General features: G+C 33.6%; 1 protein-coding gene across 2 annotated transcripts in view; it reads right to left on the bottom strand.

The window, feature by feature from the left end:
* The window catches only part of U2af38 (U2 small nuclear riboprotein auxiliary factor 38), a 41,611-nt gene extending 32,318 nt beyond the window's left edge, over positions 1-9,293 (bottom strand). For both annotated transcript variants that reach the window (XM_067282128.1, XM_067282129.1), the window contains exon 1: positions 9,183-9,293. In XM_067282128.1, coding sequence (XP_067138229.1) covers positions 9,183-9,226 — 44 coding nt within the window. In that variant the 5' untranslated portion in view covers positions 9,227-9,293. The remainder of the gene's footprint in view (positions 1-9,182) is intronic.
* Between the last annotated feature and the right edge of the window lie 5,836 nt (positions 9,294-15,129).

Raw genomic sequence — 15,129 nt, 5'->3', positions numbered from 1 at the left:
AAAATACAGAAAATATTTGTACTATAAATTCGCCAGACTCATGATGATAGATAACTGAGTCGCATCATACAAATGTTGCAAATTACAGTATTAGTAGTGATGTACACAAGGATTGATCATTCAATTCGTTCCTGATCAAATGACTTTTCCTTTCTCCCTGTTTAGTTAGAACAGGTTCTAACTAAAAAGGAAAGAAAAGGTTCGTCTAAAAGTCACCTTACAGTCTTCCTTTGAGCACAGTTTCCTTTACTTCAAGATGGGCCACTTCAGCAGGAGCATCTGTAGAATCCGTCAGCTCCGGATGCTGGTCTCAGCAATCAGATGGCTGCTGTCCGAATCCAGACATAATCATGCACACAATACCTTCCAAGGGAACTCTAACTGTCTTCCAACTCAGTTGAGAGACCTCAAAAAATTGTCCAGGGATCTTTGTCCCTTCGCTTTTAAGGAGATCATCCGATCCAATCCAGAGCAGGGTCAGTAGCTCACATTCAGGTCTGCCTCAGACAAGATCCCAGTGTGATATGTCCCACTGTGCTGACCCCCTCTGGAGAAACCAAACTGCTCGAGTGAAAGACAAAATCGTTTTGTCTCTGCCAATCATTAGGCCTACATGACATTAGTGTATGTAGTGTCTACATATTTTCAGAAGATCCCCAAAATATATCAAAAATTGCTAAATTTCTTTTCTGCTACTGTCCCAATTAAATGAAAAGTTGTCCCAATTAAGTGATTAAATTATGTATTAATTTATTAGTTTGGTTTCCGTTCTTTAAGATTTGGCCCAATAAAGCGGCTGCACTGATTAACGTGAAGTGTCCTGTTAACAGAAAAGAATCAATTATAAAATAATTTTATAAAATGCCTATAAATTATTCATAGAAATAAAATTTTTTAAATTTAAACAGAATCGACTGTATTTAAAGTTACAAACTGTACAGCATATTCTCAAACTCAACAATAGAACATGAATTATTGCTTCAAAAATTTTACTGGAAAGCATCAATGCCCCTGTTATCAGTTTATAAAAAAAATTATTCTCAGAAATGATCATTTTTATTTTTATTTATTGTTATTTTAAATCAGAATCATAAAATGTTCATCTAGAAATAGTTATCACTATACAGACATTTTACAGTCATTTCTATTTCATATTATTTAATCAAAAAGATTTATTTCCATGTCAATGAAAGTTACAAGTTTTAGCGTTATATTTTATTAATTTGTAGTTCTTTTTATTTCATTTTAACAGACAAGTTAACAGATGCTTAATTGTGCCTCTATTTGAAAAATACATATAAAAAGTAGTCATTATACATTTTTACCACATATAGTGTGTTTCAGAATGACCAGAAAATTGTGTACAGTTAATTACTTGTGGCTATTTGTTACATTTAGAGTTTAATCTAGTCCACTTCCATTTCACTATAGACCTTACTTGAGATTCTGAAAACTGAGACTCTGCTAACATAAAAACTCTCATCATAATTATTTTTAATCACATGACCATTATATTTTTGCCAGAGCAGGTTGTAAAATGAGTGTAAAGCAAGTTGAGCAGTGTTTAACTTTCGACATCTATAAAATGTACCATCAACCAATCAGATGTCAGTGAACTTCTATGTCATCATGACAACACATGAAAATTGTGGAAGACGAGCTTTTATGTATTGTACATTCAATCTATTCTACCTCTCACTCTCATCATTTTGGTGCTTGTGAAGTTTTTTTTTTATTAGTTTTAACACTAGTTATGAACAATCAAACTACAATGCTTTGTTTCTACCAATTTGTGTGTGAAGGGGTGTTTACTTTCAACACTTGGTGATAGTATCATCTCTAAAAATTTTGCAAGTGCAGCCAGATCTCCAATGCAATCCAAGCACAAATAGGTGATGTGACTAAAAATAATTACAGCAAGGGTTTTTACGCTAGTAAAGTCTTGGCCTAACTAGTAATGGTGTTCAATTTATGTAATTCCTTTAAAATAAATATTTATTTCTAACATAAAAGAATATTCATGCTGTTCATATATTAAATTGATATTTCATAACATTAAATTAATATGGCAAATAGTTTATTTAGCTTTAAAATAGATTTTGTGGATTATATCAAAATCTTGAATCAATAATTATAAAGTCATCTTAATTTAATGGAATCTTGGATTAAATTCTCAAATATTGCTATTCTGTTAATTTCAAAATGAAATTAACAAAAAAAAATTTTATTTCTATGAATAATTTATAGGCATTTTATAAAATTATTTTATAATTGATTCTTTTCTGTTAACAGGACACAAGTTGTAACTTTAATCCAATGCACAATACCATCGTCTGTGTCTCGCCACTAAGACTATCGTATTTAACTATTTAGCCCACATGACTATGCCGAATTCGAGTAGCCCACTTGACTGTTTGTAGAGTACTTGATTTTATATAGTTTTAGGGGGTGTAGGGGCTTGCCCCAACCTGGGCACTGAGGTGCAAGTGATAGCGTGCACTTCAATATACACTTAACATGTATCAGTATACTGCCTAGTCAACATGCAAAGCATGTAGAATAGGCAGTATACTGATACATGTTAAAAACTGATCTTTGGAGTCAACAATTCTCGGGGTGGTATGAAACCCCTCATTCAGAGATTGAATCTTACTCGTTGCTATACATATCAGATGGTGTCACATTAACAGAAAAGTACCTTAAAATTCAAATATGAAAAGATTCTGATTCCAAACAGCTAAAGCCACTTGAATCTTCAAGAGACTTGCTCATGTTATCAATCAATAAAACTTAAATAATCTTCTAATCCCATGGAAATGGCTTGCACATCTAGACTGTAAGGTGAAATGAGGCTGCTATTCATTTCATCTTTTAAATATTTATTTTAATGTTTTTTAAAATTTTCGTCGGATGGTAAAACTTTAATATCGCAATAATTCGTCACCAGGGGAAGTAGAGGCATCATCTACATTGGACAGCGCTAATTACAAGTGGATATACTGTAAAAGACTTGAAATTCCAGAATGGAGAAGGATGGAAATACTAAGATGTCGTAAGGTTACCACTATTCCAATTTTAAAAATTTTAATTGGACTCTCTCTGTTTTTTAAGGAACTTTTTTAACTGGACGGCTAAGTAGCCTCAAAAGAAAGGTCTGGTCGTCAAAAGCTTGTTCTAGAACAAGAAGGAAAATGGTGATTGTCTAAAGAATTTTTGGAAACGACTGTGTTTTTAATTTATACAAGATTTATTTTAATTTTTTATAATTTGAAAATGTATTTATTTATGTATGTGATTCCTATAATTTTATGTTACTTTTTATCTTTAATCTAATATAAGAATGATTTCATCATCATCTTAGAGATGTTTTATTCCATTGTAGAGCTGTTTATTTATACAACAATAAAGTTTTTGAATGCTTCCTGAAGTTGAGTATTACAGCTTAAAAGTTACTAGAATGTTTAATTTCTTGTAAATTCTTTAAGTATTTTTTTGTTTTTTTGTACTTCATTAAAAGTAATTTCAACTTAAAAAATGTTAATAAATTATTTTTGTGTTTTTCTTTTTAGAAATATCACTTGTTTTTTTAATTAATCCCACATGCTCAACTTATGCTTCATAACTCATCTCCTGCAATTTTCAATGCAATGAAAATAAATATCATGCACTTTAATCATATTTAAATCTGTAGTTAAGAATGCATTCAGTTTCATTTCATTGCATGTCATGATTTATAATAGATTCTTCACTTATTATATGTATGATCAACAGTAACAATCCAAATGAGCCTGAACTGTCTAACATCTATCAGATATAAGCTGCATTAATATATTTTTATTACATTATTATATAATTATGAATACAAAATATATTTGAAACTTTCATTATTCTCTAATCACAATTCTATAGTATATATCTGTTGTTTAGAAGAATAAGGGTCAATGTCAAGTGCATTGGCCCATGACATTGGCTCTTATTTTTCCAAACCATAAATGCACGAGGGGAAAGTCATTAATTAAGAGCAATTTCAGCGTAATGGACATGTTACCGACATTTCCCTGAAATTTGTTGGATGATTTTACAAAGTTAAATAAACAAACATTTCATGCTCACATTGGTACTACATGCTGATATACACACACTTGCACAATGTCATATCAAAGAGAGCCCCACTGTCAGACTTGCACTATCGAGAAGCAATGAAAAACTGCATCGCTTCTTGGTGTGAAAATGAGTGAAATTTATTGCAGGATGGTGCTTCAGTATGGAAACAGTTGCTTAAGTAGTGTAAGGTATACAGTTGGATTTAGAGATTTAAGGAGGGAAAGATCATTATCTGTGATGAGTACCAACAACATTGATCAACGATTGTCATGATAGACACAATCAAAGTACAGACTGATACATGAATTAGGGAGTACTAGAGTACTACAACTGATGACATCTCTGCCAAGTTTAACATGTGCCACAGCTACATACAACATTGTGATCTGGCTTTAGTTCCTTTCATACCCTACTTGCTGCAAACTTGTCTGCATCCAAAGTTACTGTAGACAATTTTACATGCAGAGCAATGGCTTATGTTAAATTTGGCAGAGATGTCACCAATTGAGATCTCCAGGACTTCCTAATTCACATAGCAATTTGCACTTTGATTGTGTCCACTATGACAGTGTTGGTTGATCCAGTCAGTTATCATTAAAGACATTATACCTGTTGTCCTTAAATCTCTGGATCCAATCATATAATTTAAACAACTGTCTCCATACTGAGCTACCATCATGTGATAAATATCACTTATTTTCACAACCATAAAAAAACAACATTTTACTGCTTCTCAATGATACACTCTGACAGTGGAACTCATCTTTGATATGACACTGTAAATGTCTTATCAAAGGTTATAGAAGAATTGCCAATATGAGCAGGTAGTATGTGCTCATATAACTGTTTTGTAATAGCCAACAAATTTCAGGGAAACATAAGTTTTATGTCCATTATATTAATTAATTAAAACTGCCTTTAATTATGACCAAAATTTTAATTATATGAGGGAAAATCACCAATTGGTCATTATGATTACATCTCATATTTGTATTCCTTCATACCTCGTGTGATATCTCATATTAACTATCTACATGGATAATATAATAAATTTAATACAATCTGTAGCTGTACATAAATTATTTCAGTAGCAGAGTTTTATATAATTTTGATGCTTCAATTTGTATGAGAGATATTGGTACATTTTATATCTTCCATGTCATTATTTCTGAAATTACATGAAAGGTGCATTAGATAATTTTGCAAAATCAAATAGTATGCCCTGGAGTAAGATTTCGCTAAACATCAAATTACATTTGTATTTAATTGAAAAATCTATATTACAGCTGTAATTCATATATTCATATGCACATTTATGATACACGAATGAGGAACTACGTCGACTTTGTTTAAATTTAAAATCACTTATATTCTTTTACTGATATCAAGCACTCTTCCATTAACATTGTGCAAACAGAGCTACATGATTTACAAAGTGATATTACTGTAATTTTCTCAGAAGTATTTGTTTTCACAATGCAACAAACTGAAATTTTTGATTATGATGTAATGTTGGGAGTTAAACACATAAAACACCTACACCAGCATACTTCCAATGAATATGTTTTTACTACAGTTTATAACAGACATCTTCAAATATATAACACAGAACAAAATGGAATTTGTCTGTTTTATTCTGCATTACATACTTGGAAGATGCCTGTTATAAACAGATGAAAACATTACTAAAAATATATTAATTGGAAGTATGCTGGTGTATGTGTTTTATGTGTTTATAATATCCCAGTTTTGGAAGATTATTGAATGCTGGGAGTTAGTTTGTTTATAAAATTCTAATTTCACATTTGTAACAGCTATCTAAAATATTCAAAATGGATTTTAAAGCACAATTGTATGTATTACCAAATCATTTAATAACTTCTGCAATATAATATTAATAACCCTAAAAAATCATCATTTTATATTTGTTTTTATTTTTGATAAACTGTTTACATTAAAAAATAGCAAACTGCAAAATGTTTCTCAATATAAGTAAGACAAAACCTTTCACATTGTTTCTAGCATTTTAATCACTAAGTACAAACATTTTCAGCCATTTTGAATGGCCTTCTTCAGGTACAATAAGGTCAGTTGAAATGTCGGTTAGCAGACATTTAAATGACATCACTGTTTACAAAGGTTTCTTCTTACTAGTGATGTCATTGCTAATAAAGTTTAAACAATATCAACATTGTTAATTATCTTTTGAGTTTAACCAAGATGTGCGCATGACTATTGATGAAAGATAATAGTCAAAATTGGAAAATAAAAAATGAGATAAATTTAGAAAATGCTCGAAAGATTGCAACGGGCTCGATGAGGATGGATTGGCCTATTTAATTTAAGGGGTTATTGAGGAGTGATTGCCATGTGGTGGAGAGCAAGTCTGCGTCTCTGCTGTTAATACAGTTCTCTTTGAGGGATTTCATAAAGATTTCTATTGTTTCAATTGTTCTAAGCTTGTTATAATCAAGCATAGGTATAATAATCTTAGCCTCTTCCCATGGCCTTTTTGTGCTCTAAGAGCAGTAAAGGGCCTAAAAAAAAAAAAGCCTCTTCCCATTTGACCATTATATTCGGCTCACTTCCAAATTGGGCTAGGGTGGAATTAAACTTTTTGTTGTATGTGTTGTATTTATGCTCAGCTATCCTTTTTGTAAGTGATCTGTTGGTTGGGCCTACATATGTTAATTTTTTGTTTGGCTTAAATCTATTGTCCTCAAGCAGAACCGAGTAAATCCCTGGTCTTCTGGCTTTGCTGCATTTATCGTTGGTATTAGCCAGAATTTTACATATCGTAGGGTTGCGTTTGTATGTTAGATCAGCTTTGACCTTCTTGGTTATGATTTTAAACGCTTGGCTCATTCTAGGGTCAAAATCAACTACAATTCGTTTACATTGCTGTTTAAGAGGTCTGGAATTAATTGCTTCGTTTTCTAAGTAACTATGTAATTTTTGCGCTAGCCTATCTATTAATTTACCGTTGTAACTGTGAGCTATGGCAATGTGTTTGATGTGTTGGATTTCATGAAGTGCATCATTAACAAAAGAGCTATGGGTAAGCTCTACGGATTAGAGCCCTGTAGGTGGATATTTTATAAGTAAATGGGTTGTTTGAGGTTGAGGGGATGAAGAAAGATTGAAGATTAGGCTTATGGTATACCTTAGTGGCTATACAACCCTGATTCAGGTAAATATTGAGGTTTTGGGTTTTGTCTTACTTATTTTAAGTAGTCCTAGCTTTGAATGCAGAGAAGTTTCTCAATATAATTTCAAGAGCATATTTCAATGGTTATAATAAGAGAAAACATTTTCTTATAGAAAACATTTATTTTCTTATAATTGAATAATAAAAATTTGTGACCAAACCACATATTTTTAAATAAATACAATTTTACATGAAATCTAATAACAGGAACTATAGAAAATAGAAAAAAGAGACCATACAATTATTACATTAGCAATTGGGGAAAGGGATTCATTTGTATCCAACAACGGGAAAGGGAGAGTCTTTGATGACAAGTCCTACATGACCATTTCCAGCGATTGCAAGTGTGAATGTGCTTCCAAATGAAGCGGACAAACTGATACAAGTGAATGTACTGTACATGTCTGGAGTAACTGAATTTAGCATGCAGCAATCACCAGATGATGTTTCCACATGTGCATGCAAAAAGCAGATACCAAGCAAGTTTAATCGCTGCTTCCACAGCTCAAGTTTCCAAAGTTTTCTTCTTTGAAAACTCGAGAAAAGCTAGATTGTCTTTTATTTCACAATACAAATAGTGAAATTCACCAAACTGATAACATTTCATATAAATATCATGTCTTTTGCCCATTAGAAGTTTTGGTAATACAATGTAAAAAACTGTTTTCCACGGCAAGCATTCAACGAAGTCATCTTGCTGCCATTTCATAAACAACATGTGTCCACTCTGGACAGAGGTCACACCAGCTGGAAGCACATATAAATATTCTTTCTGCCTGCAACTACAGAACACTGCCATGTAGAGTAATTGCACTCATGCTATTTTTCTCTCTGGCTACCAAAACATTATCCAAAAATAGTTCCCACACATTTGAAAACAGTTTTAACGACACAATTAGATAAAGGTGGTATTTCGATTTCAGACAGCTAGAGACGTCAAAGGAGGCTATCAAAACGAGCAAATTTCTATTTACATAATACCCAAACAAACCCAAAGTTGATTTTTCAAAATCAATCAAAATACACGTTCTAAATACAACTATTCATATGACATAATGGCTGCATTCAGCAGAATCAACATCTGTAACTGAGAAAAGGTGTTTCAATCAGTAGCTGTTACATAGTTACATCAGCCAAACGATGAGTGACGTATGGATTGGAACAAAAAGCAGCCATCATTGATCAGTTTCAAATACAGTAGGTAGTGTAAATGAAAGATGCTACTAAATGTTACATCAAAATACCAAACATGTTCCAAAACAGAGAGTATTCAGCAGAAAAATACTCAACAGTTTTGGAACTGTAGTGTCTGCTGAACACAGCCAATGTTACGCTTTACTAATAATTCAATTCTGAAATCAATTTTTATCAGAAAATAATCCAAATTTCAAATTCCATAGAATAGAATGAAAAGTTCTATTGAGATTGATGTGATGTTACCATTCTAAAGTAATTCTTTTTTTGTTTATTAATGTATTTGTCGATATAAATGAATAATTATACCATTGTAATCTAAACCAATCCCAGAATTCTTAAATCAAATAAGAGATTTTAATTAGTATTCAAATATTAATGTAATTAACTAAATAAATTAACGAACAGAATAATGTAACACTTTATAAAAGTGTAAAATTCTTAATTTAAACAAAAAATTATAAGAATATTAAAGTATTTTCTAGATTAAAAGAGAATTTCTCGAATTTCTTTTTCACAATTAGGCTTACATACAGTCATAATATAAATAATTGTAACGCTCCGAAAATTAAATCTCGACATTATATTTTCATTAAAAACAATCATTCGAAAGTAATTCGTAGCTTAATACGTTTATTCGTTCGTTATTTTTATTGTAAATATGCAAACAACTCACTTGTCTTTCTCTGTACCGAAAATGGATGCCAAATATTCCGCCATTTTCTTCGATCGACGCACTAGCCGATTGGTCACGTGATCCAATCAATGGCCGTTTGGTATTTCGTAATTAAAAATATAATTCGATTCTGTTGGGAATTTAAATTTAAATTGCATACAATATAATATAATCTAAATTATCTTGGATATACTGTATTTATGAATTTAACATTTATGTAATTTATTGCGCGAGATGTTCATATGTACTGTACTGTACTGTATATTGTACGGTACTGTACAGTACATATGAAATTCGTATTTACTGTATTATATGTACTGTGATTTATTATCATATTATGTATATATGATGATAAATTTAGAATTAAATTGATATAAATATTATAATAAATGTTATTGTATTCTCTTTTTTGTATTATTATTTTTTTTTTCTTTTTCGTTATAATAAAAACCTATAATACTGTAATATAAATGATGATAACAAGTAATTTGAAAGTTATTTCTGATGTGAAACAGTTAACATAACTACATACTGTAATTTGAAAATTAGCCTCAATAAACTAATTCCTGCTATACTTTTGTTTTCCCTCTTCTTTCTTTTTAAATATTTCTATCCTGCAAGAAATAGAAGGCCTTTTTATCCATGCCCAACATAAATTTAATTGCTGGCGATGGAAGATAGTGTTCGGCGTATGTAGTCAATCCTGGATATTGAAATTCCAATCTGTACTCGAATCTAGATCCTTTAAACCAGAGGCAGAACTGGGGAGAGAATAATGGGTTCCTCTATTCTTTTGACGTAAGGCTCTAGGCTTATCTGATCATATTTATTTTCTAATGTACTTCGAATTACATAAATTGATTTTTTAGACTTCATAATTACAGTTTTACTATGCAGATTACGGCTCGCACCGCAGCTTTAACTTTCTTTCACCCACCAGTGGCCGCGTAGATAACATTTTTCAACACTGCTCGTGGGTTCGCGCCTCACTAACGGCCTAGCCACTTGGATTTTTTCGGGTTTTCTTCACGTTAGTAACACCTAAATATGGACCAGTTTCCCATAAACAGACTTCCCAGGAAGCATTCTCCACTTGATATATCGCCTACGAGTCGCGTTGTCGTATATGAATAAAACCAAACTAAAACCAATCACCTTCCTCTCGTCGACTCTGGTCATAATTGCGCAGTTTTAGTCGCCCCCTTTAGAATTACCCAGTGGTCAAATAGATAGAACCACTGAACATGGTTTTTAGCTCTTGTCCGCCTTGTGGACACTAAGAGGGCTTTTTTCCATGTCCCTCGTCGATTTTCCAGGCCCATAACAGCATCCTCCAGGTGAAGAGGGATAGAGCCTGACATATCTGAGACAGATCTCATATTAAAAATTTCTGAGGATTTGCTGCCTCGGATTCGATCCTATGAACCTAGAAGGATAGGTCGACGCCTTAAGTGTTTCGGCTATCCGTTCGTCATTACTAAATTACTGGTTCATGTCTGATCATGCTGCCTGCATAGAGTTTTCAGGATGCTCACAAATCTAATACCTAAATGGGAGCCAGTTTTTCCATCCTCCAATAACACTGGGGAAAGCAGGATGGCTTTCACCAAATTTCCCGCTATCTAGGCCGTTCTGATTTGGCTTCTTCTTTTTCTTCATCTTCGCCTTTTCCCATGTTTATTTTGGGAAAAGGCGAAAATGAAGAAAAAGAAGTTCTCTAATACATTTTTCCATTTCTCCCTATCAAGGGCTTCTTCTGTGGTTCAAGTCTTCTTCCACTTTATCTTTCCAACGCATCTTTGGTCTTCCTCTTTTCCTCTTTCCTTTTACTACCAGTTCTCCGATCTTCTTTTCAACATAATTGTCACTTCTTCGCTCTACGTGGCCAAACCACTTCAACCTACATTCTTACAAATTGTGTAGGATTTTAATCAGATGGTGCATCCAACATGGCTGGATGCAATCAGGGCCGGATTTACCAATTCAGGGGCCCTGGGCATAAATTCGGTGGGGTCCCCCCTTTAAGAGTAGGCAAATTTGATGATTTAGAAAATTTACACAAAATACTGTACTTTCAATTAGATTTGAACTAGGAAGTTGTAAATTTCATTTAAAAATAAGGTTATTGTAAACACATATATTTTATTGTGTAAAACGAATTATTTTAATTTAACTAAAAATACCTATGTGAAATTTTTCCCGAAATATTCCGATGTTTCATAGGTTTTTTCCCGGGTTTGGTTTTCTCTGCCTGGTGCCCTCATGATTAGGCCACACTAGGCTGTCGCGGTAATAGAAAAAAAAAATGATGTTTAAACATAATTTTTTTTTAGTTTTGTGGGGGCCCTGGGCACAGGCCCCAAATGCCCTTATGTAAATCCAGCCCTGGATGCAATAACTCTGTTTGGTCAAGACTAAAAATTATATCTCCTTCAACTCAAGTGTGTGTCATTTATTGGCACTATGCATTCAGCATTCAGTATACAAACGCCCATTAAATATTGGATTTTTATTGGCAGTAATATCAAGTTGGTTTTGCCATGGCATGAGATTAGGAATTGGCAGCCCTGAAATTGCCCATAAGAAAGTCACAATCCACCAAGAGGACTTTATGTTGTGCAGCAGCACTTCCTCCATTTAACGCCTTACTGTTTCCCACTTCTCTCAGATGTCCCCTGCGTCACAAGAAAAAAATCAATCTGGCTGGATCTACCTCTACTCATGTGTGTAACCAGTTGGTTCGCTTTCTTCTCAAAGTAGGTGTTAAGGAGTGTGAATCATCATCATCTTTTCTTCTAGCGCGGAATGAACCATCTTAGAATGAGAATTCGATTTGCAGAAACAAAAGAAAAAAAATCACAGCTAATATGTTTGATAAACACTCCAAACGATATGCCAAATTCTTGGGTTATGTAAAGGCCATAATTAAATATTAGAAATTAATTAATTTGACTAGAGGTAGGCGGTTATGTTTCCATCTCGTATTAAATTTAATAATTATAAATAGTTAATTTTTAATTCAGACATTTCTAAAATTTAATTTGAAATCGGTCATTAAATTTAATTACCCAAGAATTTAATGAACCCAAGAATATCGTTTGGTGTGTTTATTATATAACGGGCTATGGTTGTTGATGTTTATAAGTCATATGGGGTGTACTATAGATTACTCCCTATGGAATTTCAGGACTTTGATTATATATTTGAACTCGGGGGACCGAAACGAGTTCAACGGTACCCTATTTTTGGACCGGAGACGAAAAATAAAAAAGTTATCATACTTTTTCACTTACCATACTTTTTTAATGCTCTCATGCAGACGGCACCGTAGTTGCTAGTATTGCCATCTTGCGGTAAAGTCTGCAAACCGTGACGTCGGACTACGGTCATTTTCCGGAGGGTAAACACGCGATACGAGAGCGGAGAGAGCGACGCGACTTCCGATCATCGCGCGATCGCGAACATGGCGGCCGTTCCCACTGTTCGTGCTCTCGACTGACCTCTCGTATGGGAGCCACCACACGCCGCCATGTGCTAAACTAGTGATCGATTCACGGTAGTTCTTGAACAAAGTAAAAAAAGGGGGAAAACGTCTACTAAAGGCAATTTTAACGGCAAGCACGCGACTCCCGATCGCGATAGCGAGGCCACTTAGCGGAGAGCGACGCGACTCCCTATCATCGCGCGATCGCCGGAAAAAAGTATGATAACTTTTTTATTTTTCGTCTCCGGTCCAAAAATAGGGTACCGTTGAACTCGTTTCGGTCCCCTGAGTTCAAATATATAATCAAAGTCCTGAAATTCCATAGGGAGTAATCTATAGTACACCCGTAATATGTGTGAACACAAGTTTGGAAAAATATGTGATCACAAAGCGACACTAAGATGCTAGCGGAAGGAGTGCTAAACAGACTGATGGAACATGCCGCATGCGTACAATTCTAGACTTCCCCTTTCCTCATCACTCGTTATGCGAAACATCGCTCGTTAAGCGAGGCAAATTTTTACGATTTGTTTTGCTCGTTATACGAAATACTCGTTGTGAGAGGTGCTCGTTAAGCTAGCTTCCACTGTACTAAGAAATAATATACAATCGAATATACAAATACAGTCAAACCTGTTTTTATGCGGTCTTTTTTTGTGCGATTTTTTAATGCGAATTTTTAATTTGTGCGGTTTTTTTTGTGCGATTTTTTATTTGTGCGGTATAGTTGGCGACTAGTCTCGTGCGATTCGTCATGTCTTACGTTGACTTATTATAGCTAAATAAACTTATTATAGCATAAATGCACTTATTATAGTAATATTATTGCATGAATATGCGAAAAATGAAATAATTTACTTTTTAAGTCAACAAAACACCACCTGGACAAAAATATGTAAAACAGACGATAGACCAGACGATGCAGTCAAGTGCTGACATCTGTTGTCAATAAATTCTATTTCGTACGGTTTTGAGTTATTTTCTATGTGAGACTTTTTTATGCGGTCCCTGTTGACCGCATAAAAAATATTTTTTTAATTGTGTTGCGAAAACTATTATTTACAGCCATTCGTGAAGTTTAGTGCGATTTTTTTATGCGTTTTTTTTAATGCGGTCCCTATCCACCGCATAAAAACAGGTTTGACTGTATAACGAATACGGTTTTTATGTCACTGATTTGTGTTATACAAATCAGTGACAAAAACCGTACAGTTAACTACACAACACATTTTTGTGTTCGTTTTTTGCTGTATTAAACAATGAAGTTATAGCCAAATCTGAGGCGTTGTCGCCATTTTACTAAAAAAAAAAAATGTAGCGGTAGTAGTAATAAGCGATCTGATGATTTTCCGATATCCGGATCAGAATCAGTTTCATCTATATTCTGTCAATCATATAAATGACTTATGTATCTACGGGTGATATCGAATATAATATGTCGCTGTCGTTACTAGGGGCGTTTCAGTAACAGCAGTGAAATACCGTTCACCGCTAACCGGTAGCTTAATCCCTACGTATTTAGCAATACTAATTTAATTTAATAGCATTTAATAATACTAGTCTATTCAAAGATCCTAATATTACGTAACGTTTTTGTAAACATCTCGCCCGTCCATCCAGCGTTAGGTAATTAAAGGACAGCCCCAAACTATCGTATTGCTTCCTGAACAGAATTCTTCGAATATTTCGTGGATTAAAAATCCGACAGAAATGAGATGAAGTCTGAACTGGTCTTATTTTTTAAACTCTCTCCGCCCTGTGGGCACTAAGAAGACCCACAATGGGGCGGCTGGGTGGTGAGGGACAGGACCCGACATATCAGGACGGACTACTCCCAAAAAATTCCTGAGGATTTTTCGACCACGTCCGGATTTGATCTTGGGTCCCTCCAAAGCAGTAGGATGCCATCTTGACCGCTCGGCCATCCCGGCCGTCGAGGTCAAACTGGACATGTATGTACAGGTACGGTACCTACTGCGAAAGCCATAAAATACGTGAATAAAGCCAAAAAAAAAAAGAAAAGAAAAAGAAATAAAATCAGAATTTTCATCTTTTACGAATTAACTTTATATCATTTTTATATAATTTTTTTTTTCTGTACGAAGCTAATTTTGGAACCCCTTTGAGTCTAGCTCAATTATCTGAGCCAGGTTAATGTACTGTTAGATTTAATATTATCTTTAGTAATAATAATATTATTATTAAAGATAGCGGGGTTTCCCGAGCAATCTGTGATTACAAACTGCTAAATGTGTGTTTTATAATACTTGCGTTATGTCACTTACTGTTAATTCAAATTTCTTTCACTCATAAATTACAATAAAAGGTTTTATTTAAAATAGAATGCGTATTATTTTAATAATTCATCTTTAAGAAATTTAACACGTGTTAAATATAACTAAAGCAGACGATATTTATCTCATTGCGTAATATTATTTATTTGTTTGTTTGTTTCGGCGTGTA

Source organism: Centruroides vittatus, unplaced genomic scaffold (assembly GCF_030686945.1).
Source record: "Centruroides vittatus isolate TY-2023 unplaced genomic scaffold, ASM3068694v2 contig_941, whole genome shotgun sequence".
Taxonomy (NCBI): domain Eukaryota; kingdom Metazoa; phylum Arthropoda; class Arachnida; order Scorpiones; family Buthidae; genus Centruroides; species Centruroides vittatus.
Note: the sequence above shows the minus strand (reverse complement) of the source record. Positions and strands in the feature narration are given on the sequence as shown.